The 22,087-nt window shown below is 36.8% G+C and overlaps 1 protein-coding gene across 4 annotated transcripts in view; it reads left to right on the top strand.

Moving 5' to 3' along the window:
- The window catches only part of LOC145687909 (ubiquitin carboxyl-terminal hydrolase MINDY-1-like), a 67,105-nt gene that overhangs the window by 4,877 nt on the left and 40,141 nt on the right, over nt 1-22,087 (top strand). For all 4 annotated transcript variants that reach the window (XM_081761465.1, XM_081761464.1, XM_081761463.1 and 1 more), the window contains exons 2-3: nt 5,460-6,176; nt 8,973-9,079. In XM_081761465.1, the coding sequence (XP_081617591.1) occupies nt 5,469-6,176; nt 8,973-9,079 (815 nt within the window). In that variant the 5' untranslated portion in view covers nt 5,460-5,468. The remainder of the gene's footprint in view (nt 1-5,459; nt 6,177-8,972; nt 9,080-22,087) is intronic.

Genomic DNA, 22,087 nt, shown 5'->3' with positions numbered 1-22,087 from the left:
TGAGTTGATTATTAGTTTAACGTCCTTTTCAGTAGCGTGCCTATATGAGAGAGAACCCACTGATTAACGTGGAATCCAAACCACATGAGCTCCTGCCGGGAATCGAACGCTGGTTTCCTATGCCAAAGGCATGTACGCTAACCGCTTAGCCACGAAATAGCTCTTCCTATTAACGTATTACTCTCCAAAATACTAGGTTTCTTTAATGCCACTTGTATATAGTCAAGTGCTCCGATAGCACCCGGAAATGTATATTGTTCTTGCCACTCTGCCTTTGCTGTTTGTATATTACGCACACTTCCGGAAACAATCCATTTTCAGGTAGTCATAGACAGTACTTTGAGCCACACCAGAATCCCCTGACATTCCGACCTGGAATCCCGGATCACTCCCGTAACGCAAGAAAACCAAGGGCATCGATTTCTCTGTAAATTTGGGGGGAGAGGGCATTCAGATGCAGAAGGTCTATATATCGGGATTTTAAGACAAATTGCACTCTAATTATGCCAAATATTGTATATTCATAAATACAATAGGGGGCCCACATGAGCTTTGGGGGGCCCGGGCCCCCACAGGATCGGCGCCCTTGAAGAAACCCCGCATCTTTTCATCATTACGTAGTCCACCACCCCGAATTTCGGTTGATTCTCCTTAAAAAATGTTGTGCTAATCACTACATTTTCTTTCATAAACTTATAATGCTTTTTGTAATCTCCATTTCCAACATTTCTATGCAGTTTATAAATTTTTCTACGTAGTAAAACAATCATATACTCTGCCATATTTCGCACGGAGTCACCTATTTAGCTTGCTCCACAAATTTGGAGAAGTTACTAGCATCACAGAGGAGTCTTTGATTTTTATTGATATCAAACGCGTAGTAGTTACTCGGCTCGAGAACAGAGGTGTGGTTACTCTAGAGGGGCGGGACTTCTTCGAGGTCAGCCGAGACGACTAGTGCTCAGTTCTCTTTTTATTGATACCAATGCGAGTAACTACTTCAAAATTGGGCGTAATGAGTAACTTCTACGTTTTATTGATATCACCCATTATGTTAGGCGCTGAATACTAAGTTGAAATCAAGATATCACAAGGTGTCTACTGTAGTGGAAGTCCTTGAATTATACTGGGTTTTGTTTTACATACTAGAAATACTGGAATTTCAAAATTCTTAAAACTGAATTAACAATTACATTTTGTAAATTTAAGTTTCAACCAAAGTTAAATGGGCTTTATATTTGATAACTTTTGAAGCCAAAGGTAAGTAGACCAGACTAAATATGATTGACTGCATTACATACATAGTGAGCTTATTCTATTAAAAAACTTAAAGCAGGCCTTCTACTGTAGTTACGCAATAAGTGTGAATCTCACACATTTCTAGTGGCTAAATGACCAATATATATACACTTAACTATTATTTTTCACTTTGAAATCGTTCTTTTTTCCTTTCGCCACTTTCTATAATGCAGATTAAATGCTTACAATGGGTCGAAAAAAAGTGTGTTAAGTTTTGATTTTTATATTGGAATGTTAATGAAAAAAAGTGATACCAGAAATACTGCATACTGCAGTTCCTAAACTCAGTGTCTTAGACAATCTGTATGCGAAATATCTTTCCCTCAACTCGATTAGGATTTTTAGATTTCTGGGCTCTCGGCATCTAAGGCCATTTAGCCCGTCACGTTTGAGGGAGCACACTATCCGGGGAAAGGGGAGGAGGGAAGCGGCCTGGACCTATAAATTAGGTACCATCCCCATTTAGGGTGGATGGCCTGAAAGAGCGTGTTACACCTTTTCGACCGAGTGCCCCCACCGGGAATCGAATCAGGGACCGCTCGCACCGAAGGCGAGAGTGTTAGCGACTACGCTACGCGGGGTCACTTCCCTCAACTCGAGTGTGCGGAAATCTTTTAATGGTAGTTCTTTATTGGACTTAAGGACTTGGCAAAGTAATACGATAGAAAACAAATTTTAATATTAATAAATATGTAATTATTAACTTTTTTAAAACATACAAAAATTAAATCAATATGTTTTAATTAACATTAAGAAAATTATTAACACTTCGTCTGATTCCTTCATTTCCTAGCTTTCTTATATAATACAAAAATTAAATCAACATTAGATCAGAAGTACAAGAATCGTGAACAAGCGAAAAATCAATCCATGACTAGGTTAGGCAACAAATGCTACAAACGCATTAAACTATTTAATTTAGATGAATAAATAAGATAGGGAGAAAATATACAGATAAATGAGGTGAGATAAAGATAGAAGTGTACGAAATGTATATATGTCTTGATTCACGGTTAGTTTTCAGTGCCTAGCTTACTTATATGTCGTAAATTGTGATCTTTACTATGTACCTCGCGCCCAAACGGCAGCGCCGAGACGTCCGCGCCCAAATTGTGGCGCCTCAACGTCCTGTCCCGTCCTATTACCTTAAGTTCAATTCATGGTTCGTACGTCGTTGTTTTTAGAATGAATTAAGCTTTCGTATAGGCTTGATGGTATCACACATATTTCGGATTCATAAATTTGGGAGAAATTGTAGGAAAAAGTTCCTTTTCTGTTTTGAGGGGTGGGACATCGCTTTTGGGAGGTTCAGGTATTTGTACGGAAAGTGCCTCGAAAATTAACCCTAGGGTTCAGTGAACTCGCAGGTGTGAAGATAAAAATAATTTTGAATATATAGTATATATATATATATATATATATATATATATATATGAAGTGCGATTATATATATATGAAGGGAACTTTGAATTTTCGTAATAACTTTATTTCTTGAGAAATTACAACACATTTTAATATAATAAACAAATGATAACTGAAAAAGGAAGTAGTTTACTATTTGACGCTGTAGACACTTGCGGCCGATTTCTCGAAGCTTGAACCGGAACTTGCAAAAAGAGGTTGTCCACTACTTTCTGACACTTCTTTTGATATTTCCGACCACTTCTTTTGCATATTTTTCAAATCCTTGATGAAATTATGCTTTTTAGCCATTTTGCGTTTAACTAAAGCCCTGAGGAACTTTTGGCGCGTTCTCGTTTTTACCGACAAACTGGATACCAACGTCAGTAAGCGCGTGGCGCACTTTTTTTTTTTTCACATAATGTGAGGATGCCATATCCTGCCAAAACACAATGTCATGTCCGGTTAATTCTTTTTGTATCCGTAGAATCAAAACCTTTTCAATGCACTCTAAGTAGCGGTCACCGTTGATTGTCCCACTTTGAACAACAGCAGGCAAAACTTTGCCGTTTGTCGTATCGCTTGTCAGATCAAAAGCTCTTTTGCATATCTGTCTTTATTTGTTACGAACTTGCTAGCACTAACTTGACGTTTATCAATGCATGATACGTACTTGAAAACGGGAGCGAACGCTAAGTTTTGGCAGTAAGCTTCATCATCCATGATCACAATCTTGTCGGAGAGTTTGCGGCTGTTGATCTTAGCGCGCTTCTTTTGTTCTTCGGTATAAAAGGGTGCACTTTTACATTTTTTTAATTTTTGATACGTGTTCTTTCTTGACCTTGCTTACACTGAATTCAGAAACTTGGTATTTTCGTCCTAAAAATGGTTTGACAAGTTACGGTTCTTCAAGAGTTCTCGTCTAATCGCAGTTTTCACTTTTTGTGTGTACGTTTCGAAATTGGGCGACCAGATTTCTTCTTTCTTGGTGCTTCGCTGGCTACACATAAGTTTTCAACATTCTATGCACTGCACTATACGGATATTCATTCCTAAAATGGTTTAAAGCACCCATAAAGTCACGCTAGTACTGGTTCTCGTAGAATTGGATAAGCTGCTTGCAGACAGCCTTGGCGTGTTCGGCTGTCATTTGCTTCCCGTTCATGTTAGACGCTCACAGTTACCGCACAGTCGTGAGATACTATGACGAGCAAAGAGTAAAATTTTCATTGAGATCGAATGAGTTAGTTTTATTTCATGCATGCTTTTTGCCAGTAACCTTAACTTAAATCGCACTCATATATATATATGAAACGTGCTGTTTTTAAAAAAAGATTCACATAGAAAATTTCTGTTCATATTCTAATTACCATAGATTTAAGGTTCGTATGCCATTATCTTTAGAATAAATTAATCTTTCCGGTATCATACGGATTCATAAGAACTGGAAAATGTAGAAAATATTTCCTAGAAAACTTTCTCAAAAATATTTTCTACTTGGTTACCACTATTGAGGCTCCAGGTTCATGTATATGCACAAAAGGTACCTCGAAAGAAATACTACTTACCCAAGGTTGTTATATATTTACCAAGTGTCATTCAAATACAGTTAGTACGTACGTATGGAGATCAAAAAGATATTTTCAAACCAAATTTCTTCGTTTTGAAAAATCAAGAAAAAAATTAAAACTTAACTTCGAAAATCCGTCCTCGAACCGTAACAAAAGTACTTTCGTAATGTCTTTATGGCGATCTTAGCTGAAAAATATGCGTATTGATTTCTTAGTTTTTGATTGTTAGTGAGATTTAAAGTTGTGTAAGTAACTATTTTTAGTTCGATTTGCCAAAACTCCTTTATATATTTACCGTGTGTCCGTTCAGGAGACAAAAAAAAAAAAAAAATCATTAAGAATTAGTCGATGCATCATCGTCAATTTTGACCAGGATAAAAGGATCAGTCCAGTTGAATCCAAAATATGGATCATAAACTATATATTCATTGCTTCTTTGTAGTATGCATCCTAACTACCTAAACATCACGTACCTTTAAATAACCAAACTCGTCCACATGGTGTACCCGTGATGCTGCTACTTGTTTGTTCCACATTCCTGAAAGAAAATGAAATGATTTACGTCCCACAGTTATGCCGGTTAGGCTAAAGGAGACGGTGATGATGAGAAACGAAAGAAATGGGGGAATGAAGAAAATAAAAGGAAACTGTACAACTCCGAAGAAACCCACGCACACGGTGTTTGTCCACCACAAAGTTCACTTGTCGCGAGCTGGGATCGAACCAAGGATCCCCTGCACCAGAGGTGAACGCTCTACCACTGAGCCACCGTGGTTCCACAGTTCTGGAAGACAATATAGAAAAGAAAGGAGTGAAAACTATGGTAACAAATGGCAATCCTGACATTTGGCTGATCACACTGAAGAAAAGGGAACGCGTTGCATTTGTAGTATGTAAAAAGTGATTATTACTTACTAAGAGTTGCAAACAAAAAAAAAAAAAAAAAAAAAAAAAAAAAGGCGGTGGAAACAACAGAGTACATTTTTCTGAATTGCAATTGGTGTAGATCATTGGACTTGCTTGCACTTAAATGCTCACACAATACGGTTTCTCCACTTCATACATAATCGTTATTTGCCAATATTAATCTCATTGTTTCAAATATTACCTTAAATGTTAAATAGAACTAGTTTGTATTACCTTTGTATTTTGTCAGATTTCTGTTCTAATATGATTTTTCTTTCTTAGCTGTTGAAAATGGATCCTCAAGAGGAGACCAAGTCTGAATCACTAAAGTCAACGCCTGAAGGAAAATCGGAAATCACAAATTCTCTTAATGAGATGGTAGTCGTTGAAGAGCAAACCCTATGTAACAGTGAGGACGGAGTACAGAGCAAAGATGGTGCTCAGGGAGATCACTTAGTTGTTCAGGAAACTCCTGACGCAGTGAAAGACACTATACCAGAGAATGAAGTAAGTGATAACGTGTCAGTGTGCGATGGCGCATCGTCAGGTAACTGTTCTCAGGGAGTTGGAGGAGCTGAACTCGAACAATGTTCCATAGCAGGTACTGATCCGGCGGGTGAACCAAATTCAAATAAGCCTGGAGGGACTGAGGTTGCGCAGCCATCAACTGATGTGAGTCCCTCCTGTTGTCCAAAGGAGTATGATGTGAAGGAATCGATAGTTGAGCAGGAGATAGATTCGACCCCTGAAAAATGCTCGAATTCTAGTCCAGAAGCAAAGTCTGATGGGGAATCGATGTACCGCATCAAGTGGATTACTTACAGGAAGAAGCGAGTTCCAATTGTAACGCAAAATGAGAATGGACCGTGCCCCTTAATAGCTATTACGAACGCGCTATTACTCCGCGGACGAATTCAGTTGCCTTATATGAGCGAGAAAATAAATTCCGCAAAGTTGATGGATCATATTGGAGAAACAATAATGTTAAATATTCCGAAGGTGAGTGACAGGTAACAAGATTATCCTGTATTGTAGATTTCATTATACCTTTCGTTGCTACTTGTTACACATTAGTAAGTTAATATAGCACGACACGTTAATCGTATGGCATACCAGATCCGAAAATTTTTGATCTTAACTCGTCAAGAAAAGGTCCTGTATTCACCATTCCACATAAAATTTAAATTTAAAACTGAAGTAAATTTGACTTAAAACGAGGAGTAGAGGAATTCGTGAATATAGCATAATTCATGTTTAATGTTGTAGTATAGTGCTACAAGTACGTAACACCAGTATTTCAAATTTGATGTTTTATCAGGTTTTAAATTGTTGTCCCATCTTTTGCGTATATATTCATTACCATCTTTTACTCTGAGTAATGATATGATACCCATACGTTGCCAAATAGACACGTTAAATCCATGCTGGAGGGCTGATCTTTGGTGCAGGAGGTCTTGTGTTTTTTCGGTACTCTTTTCTTTCGTCACATTTTTATAAATTTCACCAGGTCTTTCATTGTATACATGATTCGTGTCTCTTACTTTAAAGAGCAAAGCCACCGGGCGATGAGCTAAAGACGCAATTTCATTTCCTAAATTGGCAAAGTGTTGTTGCAATCTGCTGTGGAATACGTTAAATGATAAGCTTTTACAGGAAGAAGTTTGGCTTACTGTCCTTGCGTCTTGAGTGGATGGCAATATTGTATTAATAACCGACATGTAGCGAAATCACATGGATGTTGATCTCGAGTAGCTGACAACACGCTCGTGTTTCCTGAATATGGTTTCATGCTTGATTTCTTACGAACATGTGGGGTATATGTGTGTAGAGAGAGATAAAATGGTCAAAAGAAAATTACGTAGAAATTCAGTTAATAACATGACTATATCAATGGGTGTGCATTTTTTTTCTAACCAGGTCTTTTCTCACTACTCATTTCGCAATTTTACTAGAACAACATTATGTGCAAATGTGCCAGGATTAGAGACATCCTTCATTAAAATGATAGCTTGCATTTTTGAGTTCAACACAGTTAAAATAATGGGAATAAGGAACGTGAAATAGTATTATGAAGGTCATATCGACACCACTAATTACTGTGATGTCCGAGGCAACTTGTTAAGTGGTTACGTTTTAGGTTTTTTAGTTTCCCAACACTTCTGAACGAGTGGGCTGATTGTTTTTAAAGTTGTATGTTCATGCGTTTATTATTCATTGCTGTATTAATATAAATGTGTTGTGTACATGTGTGTATATCTTATTGATCTTTACTGTAAAATTCAGTACTTAACGTACTGTAATACACAAATTCTGACTGGAAATTGAAAATGTGCCCAGTTGGTTTTAAATAAGTGAAGCATTGCCTTGGTTAGTACTTTCACTTATTGTGTTTTAATTAGCATAAATATAAAGTATTAATGGATATTGTTTTGGAGAAGAAAAAAAAGCAGAATCTTGAGGCTTATTATGTTATATCTAACTGCATGGTAATGCAGAGATTTTTTAGATGCCTTGTATTTTTCATTTTTTTATTTTTACTTATTTATTTATTTATTTATTTTGTCGTCTTAGTCAACTATCATAATCTCTTTCCTTATGGTATCTACCTGTAATATTCCTTACAACTGATTATTCACAGAATAACTCTAAATTTCGTGAAATAAGTTAAGTATATTGCCGTTGAAAAATCATCACACATCCCACCTTTATGCTCGGTAGGCTAAAGAAGACGGCTGACTAATAAAAAGGAATGGTTATGAAGTAATTGGTGGAATGAGAAAGAGGGAGGAAACGTGAAAATTTCTAGAAATTCCACGAATACTATGTTATCCATCGAAAACTCGCGTGACTCGAGATAGGACCAGAGTGAGCGCTGTGCTCCATGCTATTTTTCTGCTTTATATATGATACTCATATGAGCTTCATACTTTTCTCCGGTAAGAAAAAAGAAAGGTCATGCCATGGTGGATTGTTTTTTTTTTTTTTTTTTTTTTAATTTTAGTTATTAGTGGTAAGTTTTATTAACTATAACTTCCATTTTGAAGTGTGTTCGTTAGCTTTAGTAATATTCATCAATTTTTTTTTTTTTTTTTTTTTTTTTTTTTTTTTTTTTTTTTACTTATTGGTTAGTATTTTCTCGTTGGGTCCTGTTAGAAGTAGTAATTAAAGCAGATTTTTTTTTTTTATTTTTAGTCACATGATTAGAAAGTTAGGAGACACGATATTAGTCTGTAAAAACAGATGATGTAATATTAAAGTAAGAATGTGTCTAATAGTTTGTGAAAGCTAGGGTTTGAATAATTTGGGGTCCTAGATAGATTTTTAAGAAATTAAGAACTGCATATATAAACGGGGGCGCGTGTGCAATTAAGAGAGTATCGGAGAAAGATTAGACTAATAACAATGAAGATAGTAGAAGTCTAAACAGTAGTACCCTTTTGTTTATTAATAACTGGTCGTTACGGAGTGTCATGTACTACTAGTATCTCAAAACGTATTACTTGCAACCCCCGTTTCTCATAAAACCATGTTGCTGAAAAGGGCATCACGTTCGAACAAAATAAACATTCCTTAAATATGCCTAATGATTGTTTAACCTAACAATTCTGTGATAGCATTATGAGCAGTAATGCAAAGGGAAAGTGATCACTTCTCTTCCAGAGATATTACTTCGTATTTAATGACACGTGAATTTTAACAACTGCTGGTGAAAATCGCAGCAGGAATTGCTATATGTAGATTTTGTGTCCTGAAATAACTATTATACGTGTAATAATACTAATACTTCTGTTTCAGAATCTGTCAGGTAGTCATCAGCTTGACTACGAACAAAATATGCACGATGCAATTTCCATGCTCCCCAAATTACAAACAGGGTTAGATGTTAACGTCCGTTTCACAGGGTAAGTAATCTCTGTACATGAAACATGTGTTCTTAAACCTGTACTCCTTAATGCAGTGGTTTCCAACGATGTGTCCCATAGGGTGTGTTGCGAAATTTTAGAATTTAATGAAAAATTAGAATTGAAACAGACTGTACTAGTGAACGCCTCCAACAGCAGTAACAATGCTCAGCAGTACATTGAATCATTACCCAGAGCACATCTAAAGTACTTTAGTATCTAATTCTATGATTATGATATGATATATTTTCGAATGAATAGCGAACAAAGTTACAAGAGATTAAAAATTCGACTTTCTTTCAAAAAACATTATTTTGAGTAACTGCTTAGATAAGTACCTTACATATATGTCCTTTCATATATAAGTACCTTATATATGAAAGCACAGATGGCTTTCAATAGACGTTAAGATCATACTGTCGCTTTAAAAAGTTTGGTGTATCAAATAGGGATGGCCACAAAGTTCCGCCTTCTCGGAGATCCGGTTTTCAGAACCGGTTCCGGACCTGGATCCGAAAACCCGGTTCCAGAACCGGATCTTAGGAACCGGTTCCAGATCTGAATCTGAAAATCCGGTTCCAGAACCGGTTCTTAGGAAGCGGTTCCAGATCTGGATCTGAAAACCCGGTTCCAGACCTGGATTTGAAAGCCCCCAAAGACCCGTAAAGGAGGCACAAAGTTCACCTTCAAAACACTGCAAAAAGGACCATGCGCTTGTGCCCTCCCCGCCCAGACCCGCTTGTTCTCCCAGAAAAAAAAATTTGGTCCGCCAGTGGGTGTTTAGCCAAATGAGTTGGCCAGTTACCCAGTTTATTTAGCCAAATGAGATAAGCGACCGCCACCTGGGCGCCTGCCTGTCGCTTCCACCATTTCATCTAGCACACTGTTCACAGCCTGCCAGCAGCTCGGGTTTAGCGTAGGGATGGTCACAAAGTTTCGGTTCCAGCGGAACCGGTTCTTGGAGATCTGGTTTTCAGAACCGGTTCCAGACCTGGATCCGAAAAACCGGTTCCGGAACCGGATCTTCTAGAACCGGATCCGTTCAGACCCGAAAACGGTTCCTAATGGAACCGGTTCTGGCCATCCCTAGTATCAAACCGTTCTGGTGGCAAATACTGGTAAAGTTTGCAATACTGATTATAATTATGCAATTCTGAGAGCTTGCTAGTAGTATAGCTACTGTTATAGAAGGAATGGAAAACAACAACCGTTTAAGTATGTTCTCACAAATACGCTATTTTAACAGTATATCAGCTTTTACCATTTGTTTCATATCTCTAGAACGATTTGATATATTAAGTTGCTCTAAACGGCATTATGATATTTATGCTTATTCAAAACTATGTTTGAACTTGGACTGATGGTTATCTAAGCACTTTTTCGAAATAAAGCTCTTTGAAGAAAGTTAAATTTTCTGTCCCTCGTAACTTTGTTCTTACTTGTTCGAAACACATCGAATGATGATTTCACTGTTTGACGCTTGTAAGATACTTTGCATATGCATTGCCCCATCCTTGTCACTTGTACTACTATTATTATAAAAGGCTCGTAAATTTGGTCGGTTTTTTTTTTTTTTTTTTTTTTTTTTTTTTTTTTTTTTTTTTTTTTTTTTGTCTGTGATATTGTTGAGTTCTTAATTTGCAACACGGATTAACAGATGTGATATGCTTTCGTTTTAATGTAGATTTAAAAGTGTAATAACGTGACGTAGTGTAATTTTTAAAAAATCATAACTTTATACTGGGTTGGCAACACTCTTAATCTAATGGTGTCAGAGTATGTCAAACAATGTCACCCAACCGACATTTTTGTCATAATATTTTTTTTTTTTGTTTGTTTATTACTTTAGAAGTTACAAGGACACATAAAATAAATGGTCCGCCCTATATATATACAGGGTGTATCAAAAAAGACTTAACAACTTTGGAAACTCGTATTGATTTAATCATTTATCTTACAAACATGGCTTTGGTGTCATTTTAAAGAAAAATACGTCACGTTTTCTTACATTATACCTAAAAAAATTTCAATGTGGCTTCCATTGGTGATGGACACACATCCTATGTGAAGTCAATTTTTTGCTAAAAATTCCTTACGAGTAATTCTATAAGTACTTTTTAATTCTTGCACCATTTGTAATTTGTATGGTTCGAGATGCAACCGTTTTCTCAACACACGCCAAACTGTTATCTATGGGACGCCCAGCTGTCGAGATGCACGCTGGGTTGATTTTATAGGACTGTTCACAAAGCTTTGTCTCGCTCTGCAACATCTTCAGGGGACGACTGAAGACCCGAACATCCAGTTTCAATAAAATACTTATGCCACTCATAAATGGTAAGCCTACTAGGAGGATCTTTACCATGCTTTGTACGCAAATTACATTCTACAGTTGTCGCAGACTTGAATTCTTCAATGGGGGGCGCGGTGGCTCAGTGGTAGAGCGTTCACCTCTGGTGCTTGGGGTCCTGGGTTCGATCCCAGCCCCCGCCAAGTGAACTTTGTGGTGGACAAACACCGTGCTCGTGGGTTTTCTCGGGGTTCTCCCGTTTCCTCCCACTTTCTTCATTCCACCATTTTCACTCATCTCTCATTATCACCATCTCCTTTAGCCTCACCGGCATAACCGTGGGACGTAAAACTTAAAGATTTCATTTCATTTTTTTTTGAATTCTTCAAATCAAACAACACAGCTAGTACGCTCGGGACCAGTAAAGGCAGTCATTTCTGGTTCAACTGCCACTAGCGCTTGCTGTGGCTTGTTTCTGAATTAGTGTACAACGCGAGTGGAAACATAATGTATTTTGCTACAAAATGACACCAAAACCATGTCTGTAAGATAAATGAATGAGTTTACAAAGTTGTAAAGTCAATTTTGATACACCACACACACACACACACATACATATATATATATATATATATATATATATATATATATATATATAACATGTTCACCTATATGTACCGGGAGTCGTAAATCGATAGTTTCTGAGTAATTTGCACATGTGTGATTTCTTTGAAATTTGCCGGCTAACAAGAATCGCGCGAGAAAGTTTCACCCTAACCCACTTCCACATATCGTAGAGCAATGAAAGGATGGGTCATGATAAGGGCCATTTTCTGCTTATCAATGGATTATTATGAAAGTTGATACAGTGAAACCTGTCTTTAGCGGAATCCAGCGGGACTTGCAAAAATTTCCGTTAAAGTCAGGTTTCCGCTCAGTGGAGGTAGACCTTTCCTTTCTTTCTTTCTTTCTTTCTTTTTTCTTTTTTTTTTTTTTTTTTTTTAATACATGCTTATAAAGGGGCATACTAAGAAAATATATTGCTGCACGTACATTGTTCGATTACAGTACTTCTTTCTTCTACGAATAAATACACAAAAAATTAAAATGAATACAAAATTTGCTATGCACACGTTTTCTTTATTTTTCTAATAGCCAAGCAGGGTTTCCTGTGTACATTGCTGCTTGGCTGCTTGACTTTCCGCATACACTTTAACCTGAGAAATTATACTAAGTGAATCAGAATCATTTTTCCGTAAGGCAAATTTTTGCAATTCCTTTAAACTTCTGAGAGCATCTTGATATGTATTTATTCTACACTTTTCTTCGAACTCGGTATCGTATTCCTCTTCTTCCTCTATCTCGTTTTCTTCTTTCCGACATTCCGTATGATTCTTGATTAAGTTGCGGGGATTGAGGACAATGTGTGGGGGTGAATATGAGTAGTGGTTGGGGAAGGTCAACACTGTCCAGAAATATTTAACAAAAGAACGAACATTTTGTCGCAGACAGTGTAATGTATATGTCTCACAAAATGTCTGAACATCTTCTAAACGCTGTAGTCCGGAACTCAGAATTTTCCGTTAAATGTTTATTTTTCTTTCCGTTGTTCGCGTAACACAGTTTCTGCTTAATGAAGGGACTTTTTACACTTTTTGTTCTCCAAAATTCATGGGACCGTGAAATATTTCCGTTTAAGACAGTTTTCCGTTTAATAAAGGGTCCGTTGAAGACAGGTTTTACTGTACCTGTAATCTACACCGTATTCCGCGTGGAAGGTCGTTTCGATTATGTTGAGATCATTTCCGGTTGTTCCTGTAGAGCGTCCGGGAGTTACCCCTGACTCCAACCTTTGAAAAGTTGAAGTGGGTGCGTGATAAACGAATTTGCGCGAAAAGCGGAAACATGACGGGAAAATTCGTAATAATGTTTTGTTCCACTGATGAAATCACATAAAACAACCAAATAGCAAGACCACGTTTATTTGTTACATTATGAGAACAATTTGTTTAGGAAAAAGCGTGTTCGGTGAATCTGTATTTTGCAATCAATATTCGTTTTTGGAGTTGTATTAACAATAGAGCGGACACTCACAACAACACCAAAACTATGTCAAACTGTATCTACTTGAACATACTACAAACTCAGATTGTTCTGGAGCTCCCTCGTGGCTAAGCGGTTAGCGTACGCGCCTTTGGCGTGGAAGACCCGGGTTCGATTCCCGGCGGGAGCCCATGTGGTTCGGATTCCACGTTAATCAGTAGGTCCACTTCTCATATAGCCTCGCTGCTGAACGGGACGCTAAACTAAAATCAACTCAACTCAACAACTCAGATTGTTCTGGAAATCCACTACATATATATATATATATATATCTAAACTTTGCATTTTAAGTCGCATGTATGATATTAATCCAGAGTGAAGCAATAAAAAATCATTTGTGCAAACAATAAACTATCTATGGAAAATATGTGAAGACATCGGAGTTAAATATCATCCTGAAGAATGCTTAATCGTCTTCTGCATCGTCAGCCAGTCATCATCCACCTTATTCTGGGCATCTTCGACGTAACGCCATCCATCCATAACGCCGCTTTGATATTCTCTTCTGTTCGTGCTGTTTGGGAGGAGGGAGACATTTTTTCCGAGAAGCTCACAATGTAGTATTATAAATATCGCAAATAGGGAATGTTCGACAAATGGGCAGTTGCTGTTGTTAACAATATTGTGGTGTGAAAATGTTACTTCACGTGTGCCCGTGAGGTAAACAGAATGTGTTGAGCACAGGTGCCGTTGTGGTCTGTTGGTCTTAGTCCAAACCAAAAGTCTAAAGGAAGGTGCGAATAATGTCAGTGTGTTGTATAAGAATATAACCTAGTGTGTGCTAGAGTTAATTATATAGTTTGGATAGTGTGAATAGCAAATCCTATTCATTCCTATTTTGTATAGACTACTAGTCAACAAAAGGCCCCCTTCGAAGACAATGTGTGTTGGAGTGTAAAAGTATGGATACTGGAACTAGCACTTAACGTTGTCTTACAAAGTGTGTGGATATAATACTGTTAGGCACAATGCCCCCAAAATCGAAGACAGTGGAATGTGTACAGTGTAGTAAGCATTTGAAGAACGCGACATTAAGGAGACGTGTTACCCGAACGTATACAGCGGGCTGTGAAACGACAGAATTTGTGTGCCTTCGCTGTTACAAGAAGATACCAAAGAAGCTCAAAACGACTAAAACTGCTACGCAGGATACAACGTCCGACTAGCTTGTAACCTCGGCCCAAAAGAAGCCATCAGTCTGTACTGCAACGCCAAAGACAAACCATCAAGCCAACACTCAACGTCAACCCATGATCAACCATCAGATCCATCCTCAACCCGATCAGAGACAAACCAGCGGAAGGTCACAGTAAACTGTTTACCAAACATTTCATAAAAGGCACGGATCAGGATCCAGAGTTGTTCCAGGAGCAAATCAGAAGTATGTAAAAAGCCCAAAAACGATAACACTTCCCCTGAAGAGGACCTCTTCTGCTCACAACAAATGCATTATTTGCCCAAACAGTTCACAGTTGATTGTACTTCCCGCTCATGCAAAAGTGACTTATGATGGTCGTCAGCAGTGACGGGTATGTGCTATCTGTTTTGGGTCCTTACTGGGCTAAAGATTCTGATGCAGTGATTACGGACAAAATGCTCATCTCTCAAAATGTTGAAGAGATGTGTGCCTGGTTAAAAGAATACGATGTATTAGTCGTAGACCGGGATATCAGAGACTCAGTGCACCTACTGGAAGACCTCGGATTCCACAGTCAAATGTCGTGCTTCTTTCCAAAGACCCAGAAGCAATATGCAACAATGGAAGCCAATCAGTCTCGTATGGTAACAAAAAGAAGATGAGTTTTCAAGTCCGCCAATTCCAGAATGAAGAGATGGAAGACCCTGGAACACATTATGTCTAATACCCAGATTCCATTTATTGGGGACTAAATCCACTCATACTTGACACCTCTCACGACGAGTATATTGCGTGAAAGATGCGTGCTCTTCTTCACAAAGAAAACGAACTCCAAACAACGGTAAACAATAAAGGTTGGAACCGCAAGCACAGTAAAATGAAATGGTCTTGCAATTGATGCGACAGATCTCCCGTACTTTTCTGTATTGTCCGAAGAGATGCTGCGTGAAATAAGTATCGGCGTATACAAGCTCAAACAAGTAAAAATCTGTACTAGAGAGATGTGAACACTGAAGGCGCCTATGAATTCTTTCTTAATCATCAAGATGATGATATCATTCGTGTTAAAATCTAATCTTGCCACACGGATTCCCGCACCTACACTCGGCGGATAAAGTACGATGTTGCTGATATCCTAGGATGATATTGCCAATGCAAGCCCGGTGCCAGAGTGATAGGCGGCTGTGCTCATGGAGCTTCGATTTTGTGGTACCTTACGTTTTGCAGGCACGACCCAACCGCATTCCATGACCGTACATTGTATGAGGATTACGTCGAAGATGCCCAGAGTAAGGTGGATGATGACTGCACTGACGATGCAGAAGACGATTAAGCTCTTCACGATGATATTTAACTCCGATGTCTTCACATATTTTCCTTTGATAGTTTATTTTTTGCACAATTGACTATTTTTGCTTTACTGTGGAATAATATCATACATGGGACTTAAAGTGCAAGGTCTTTTTTAAATATATAGCGGATTTTCAGAACAACCTGAGTTTGTAGTATGTTCAAGTAGATACAGTTTGACATAGTTTTGGTGTTGTTCTGAGTGCCCGCTCTATTGTTAATACAACTCCAAAAACGAATATTGGTTGCATAATACAGGTTCACCGAACACGCTTTTTCCTAAACAAATTGTTCTCATAATGTAACAAATAAACGTGTGGTCTTGCTATTTGGTTATAATTATTTTACGTGATTTTATCAGCGGAACAAAACATTATTACGGATTTTCACGTAAATCTGTTCATCACGCGCCCACCTCAACTTTTCGAAGGTTGGAGTCAGGGGTAACTCCCGGACGTTCTACAGGGACAACCGGAAATGATCTCAACATAACTTAAACGACCTTCCACGAGGAATATGGTGTAGATTGCAGGTATCAACTTTCATAACAATCCATTGATAAGCAGAAAATGGCCCTTATCATGACCCATCCTTTTACACATCTAATTCCGCATACCTATATAGACCATGCGGTAATGTACAGCTTGCAACTCTGCTCCGTTGCTGTGTTATAGGTCCGAACGTGAAGTAAGGTGTAGTGCTCCAAAGATATGCTCCCTTCAGCAAGATACGTTAAAAGAAAAGCATTTACTATGTTAACGATATCTATAGAGAAACGTAAAATTACCGTATTTACCCGACTGTAAGACAACCTCCTTTAACTATTTCCGTATGATACGAATTATTAATCGTTTCATTGATAACATATACTAAGAAAGTTAACAGTGCCCATTGTAAACTTATGCTAATTATTAATTGCATAAATTATGGTAGTAAAAATTAAATAACGGTAAAATATAATACCATAAATAAAAATAAATGCAGTAGTTTGCAGTACGTGCATTTTTATTTCACAACCCTCTTTAATCGTACTTAAATTGAAAACAACAAAGGACGTATATTGTAGCGTTTGGTACAGGGTATTACACAACGTAGAAACATTGATTTCGATTACCAAAGCTTAATCTGCGAACGTAAGACAACTCCATATTTTTCGAGTGACAAATTTGAAGGGGGAAAATCTCGTCTTATAGTCGAGTAAATGCATTATATGAAGTTCGGATTTTACCCCCTCACCCGCCTCCAATGAAGAGCTTCTGCGTACACCTCTGACGAAATCACATATTTCGTATCAAATATTTTCAAAGGTATACGCTTCTAAAACAATTTCCGTAGATTTGCTAACTCGTTTCTGTCTTTAGTTTAATAGTATCGAAATTAAAGATTTTATTCCGTATCTTACGAGCATACATAAAATGTGTTAGTGCAAACACTCACGCACGCAAACAAATGGGTTTTAAAAAAAAATTACTATAAGCTCTTTCTCAAAAACGGTTCATAAGATAAGAACAATAAGATGTCATGAGTGTTGTCAGAGGAGTTCTGTATCCTCCCGCATTGTCATTCCATCATTTCTTTCATAATAATTCATTTTCATTAATCGCCCATCTTTATGTTAGTGTAAAAGAGTAATTTCATTTGATATTCAGGTACGGAGGAAGAAGAAAAGAGATTAGATAAAAATTAAGTATAAACGATGATTTTGGCGCTCATCTAGACAATTCGAATCCTCTCTCTCCGTCACGAAATGAAAATGTTCTTGTATATCGTTCAACGAATTCGTATTGAAACTCAAAATCTTAAAAATTTCAATACGAATTCGTTGAACGATATAAAAGAACATTTTGATTTTCGTAAAGTCACTGACAATGACGTTAGAAATGCGATAACCAAAATTCGTTCTAACAGTATGGGAGTTGATGGAATTAACATTAAAATGATGACTTATATATTATCATCCTTAACCCATATTATAAATTATTCTCTATCAACCGGTGTATATCCCCAGATTTGGAAGGAGGCTAGGGTTATTCCCTTACACAAAACATCAGTTATTTCTGGTTTCAATGATTTTTAGGCCAATTAGTCTTCTTCCGGTTTTATTTAAAGCTATGGAAAAAATTGTTCATCAACAAATGTAACATTATGTAGACTCAAATCAACTACTTCCTAAACTACAGCCCGGATTTCGTGCAGGGTATAGTACAATCACTGCATTGATTACGATTTCTGATGATATCCTGTGTGATACTGATCAGCAGCGGGTCGTTCTACTTACTCTTCTTGATCTAAGCAAGGCCTTTGATACGGTTCATCATCCTTTACTGCTAGCTAAGCTAAAATACTATTGCTTTTCACACATCGCGAGAAAGTGGTTCAGATCATACTTACATGACAGAAGTCAGCGATTTGTACTTCCTGGTAATAGTTCTCTTCTGTCACAAAAGATGTTTCTAAATGCCGGTGTCCCACAAGGTTCTATATTGGGACCATTGTTATTTGCCTTATATATTGCTGATCTGCCAAAAGTTATTCGGTTATGTACACCTCACTTTTATGCAGATGACACCCAACTTTACCTGCCTACAAGTATTCAAACTCTTGAAAGGGATGTGTCATTGATGAATAGTGATCTTGCGGCAATCAGCCTTTGGTGTACTTCAGACGGTCTCAAATTAAATCCTTGTAAATCTGTGTATATGGCAATTGGCTCGCGATCAATGTTAAAGTCACTTGTGCACAGCAACATAAAACTGGTGGTGAATGACTCCCTAATTCCACGTGTATCAGTTACCAAAAATTTAGGGCTAATATTTAATGAATTTCTCAACTGGGATGACCATATTCAGTCACAATGCAGAAAGGCATTTGAAATATTACGCAACCTGTACAGATTTCACGAAGATTTCACAGCTATTTGTAAATTACGGCTCGTTCAAACACTAATTTGGTCACTTTTTGATTATTGCGATACTCTTTACGGTCCCGAATTACCAAAGAAACTTGCTTACAAAACTCTACGTTAAGATACGCTTTCTGTAGTAAGAAAAGATCTCATATAGTTCCTGTTTTAAATGAGCATAATATTCTTACAATGTTTCATAAAAGATATCTGCATTGTGTTTGCCTTATATACAGGATCTTAGCAACTGAGAAACCAGATTATTTGTTCAATAAGTTGACTAAACGTACTAATGTACACAATCATTCCACACGTAATAAATTCAAACTTGATTTTCCCCATTATAAAACAAATAAACGTCGTGCATCCTTTTCAGTGTCAGCGCCAGGAGAAATTTGTCTCTATTTCTAACTTTGTAAAATTCAAAAATGCAGTGTAACATTTACTGATGAAGGAGCAGAAGCTTCAAAACGGAACACATGACCAATAAATTAAATTGTTTAGCCTTCTTTCCTTAAACTCCCTATTTTTTTCGGTCTCTTTCCTTATTACTATTTTTTATAATATGTTTTTTGCTTGTATTTATTATCATTTAATAATTTGTATTCTGTTACTATGTATATTTTATTATTCATAGGGTTAGGTGGTCGAGCAGTCTTGGCTGAATCTCGCCCTCAATAAAGAGTTATTATTAAATCAGAAAACGATCATGAAAGCCGAGAAAAAGTCACGAAATTTAGCTTTTTGGTCACGATTTTTTTTTTTTTTTTTTAATCAGTACAAATATAAGTAGACTGGAAAATTTTGTTCTGTAAAACGTCAAAATTCACCGCCAAAAATTTCTATGGTCGGCTTTAAACACTACCTAATTGCAAGAAAATTCTCATGCACGGAAATTCGTCCTAACTCGCACCAAAATTCAAAACAGTGATCGAGATGTTGCCTTTCTTGAAGAAATAATGTCAATCAAGTGTCTTCAAAACCTCCGGACACACACAATTTCCACGTTCGACAGAAGTTTTTAGCGGACGACCTGCTACAAGCGAAACTTTCATTCATGCAATTAGTAGCTTTAGAACTGGTACACTATCTGACAGATTTTCAATCGGACAAGCCTCTTTTACGATTCGTGTTTGACGAACTGTATTCTGTGGTCCGCAGTATTGATAATCGCTTCTTGAAAAAGAGTGTAATGGCTTCTGTTGAAAAAATCAATCAACTGATAGCTGTCGATGTGACGAATATAGAGAATCTTCTGGGTGTTAGATCAGTGGACATTGGGTTTAGTGTAACAGCAACAAACAAAGAAATAGAAGAACTTGGAATTCTTTCATTCAGAAAAAGACTGCAGAAATTTTCTCGTTTCTATGTTGACATTATTAGTTAATCAAAAACCATCATTGCGCAAGCTTATGATGAGAGGATCATCATACCTTTCTCCGTATGTGATGACAAATAGTTCTTTGAGAGAATCTGTATTATTAAGTGCTTTACTGGAACTGACCTCGAAAAGTCATGTAGCTTAGTCGAAGCAGATGCAATTAAGAAAAGTGATTTATTGCTATGTAAAAAACTACATATTCAAGAAGTATGTAAAATCGTTTAATTAGAAGAAAGACAGGTTAGATGTATTTATGAAAATTTTCAGTCATGATAAAAAACTTGTAAAATTTTCTAAAAGTATACTTACAACGTTCCATGGAAATAGTGCTGTAGAAAGAAGATTTTCTGTTAACAAAGAGTGTTTAGTGGAGAACCTCTCTGAACATTCTTTGATTTCCCAAAATTCCGTATATTGTGCAGTACTATCCATTTTAGGTTTTTACATAACGTATCGATAAAAAAGTCTATGATGATGGCTAGAAGAAATGTCTGGTTGAAACGAATGGAAGTTTTGAAGCAAAAACAAGACGAGGAACACGAGAGACAAGACAACAAAATCAGGATGGAAGCAGAGTGCCTTAAAGAATTGAAGGAAAAGAAAAGGAGATTGTTACAACAGACCGAAGAGGAAGTTGAGGCACTTCAGAAGGAGATCGAAAAAACTCAGAAGAGGGTAAAACAATATTAGCTGTCTTAAAAGGGAGCTAGAATCCATCAGTACAACTGTTTACAATCAGTGTGACATTTTTAGAGGATTATAAGGATTCGTCAATATATATATATATACATATCATGTGCATTTAGATACGTAATTTTAAGGTTAGTGGATTTGTGTGTTCGCTGTTGGTTAGTTACCGAACAAAATAGACTATATGCAGTGAATATATTGAAAGTGATGTGAGAAGACACCAAGTTTTCATCAGTCCAGGGAACAGAGATAAGATAAAGATAAGTGCTAAAGAATATAGATAATGTTATTAGTTTTTGAATGTTACGAAATTTTATGGTTTGGTAAAGATAAGGTTACAAGAAAGGCACGAAATTTTATTTGGGAATTTTAGTAGACACCCTGTGTGTAATTAACGTTTGTTTCTCCATGTTTCTCCGCATCTTATGAATCATTTTAGCGAAAGCGTTTATACTTCAACATCTCAGAGCAGAACAACAGGCGACGCACAGTGGGGGGTATTTGACCCTAAAACCCGGACAAAAGTCGAAAAAATAAAATTTGAAAAATACATGAAATGAAGTTTATTTCTTGTTCTTCGATAACTGGCGGATCTTGTAAACATAAATTCCATTATTTAAATATGAAATGAACGTAAATAATAATTGCTGAACTCACTCAGAGTTTCTGGCCAAGCGAATTTAAATTAGTGTGACCGCACGTATAGTTTTTGAGGTATTAATTTTAGTAATTGTATTAAAGTCATTATCAACAAAAACTGTATTGTTTTAAAGGGTATTGACAGAAGTTTTAATTTTATGACATGTGAACATTTTAACTCTTAAGTCTTGGCAAGAAAAAAAAACATAAGTTTGCAAGTTAAGAAGTGTTTTTGTCCATATTCTGATTCTAGTTGATCAATCATTCCTTTTGCATTTAAAAGTTTAATCTTTCTTTTAACTTAGCCGAAGAATATAATTTTGCCCCATTAAATTTTTTTTAAAAAAAAATATATAGATATAAATTATATCTAATGTGTTTTTTACGTGAGTTCAGAAGGCCTTACAGCAATTCCCTGACATAAACCTATGAGTTTAATCTTTAGTTGGTTAAGTTTATACAGAAAAGTATAATTAATTTATTCAAGTAGGGTTTCATGCAATTAATTCTATAAT

This window comes from Thermobia domestica, chromosome 6 (genome assembly GCF_964235325.1).
Source record: "Thermobia domestica chromosome 6, izTheDome1.hap1.1, whole genome shotgun sequence".
Lineage (NCBI taxonomy): Eukaryota > Metazoa > Arthropoda > Insecta > Zygentoma > Lepismatidae > Thermobia > Thermobia domestica.
Note: the sequence above shows the minus strand (reverse complement) of the source record. Positions and strands in the feature narration are given on the sequence as shown.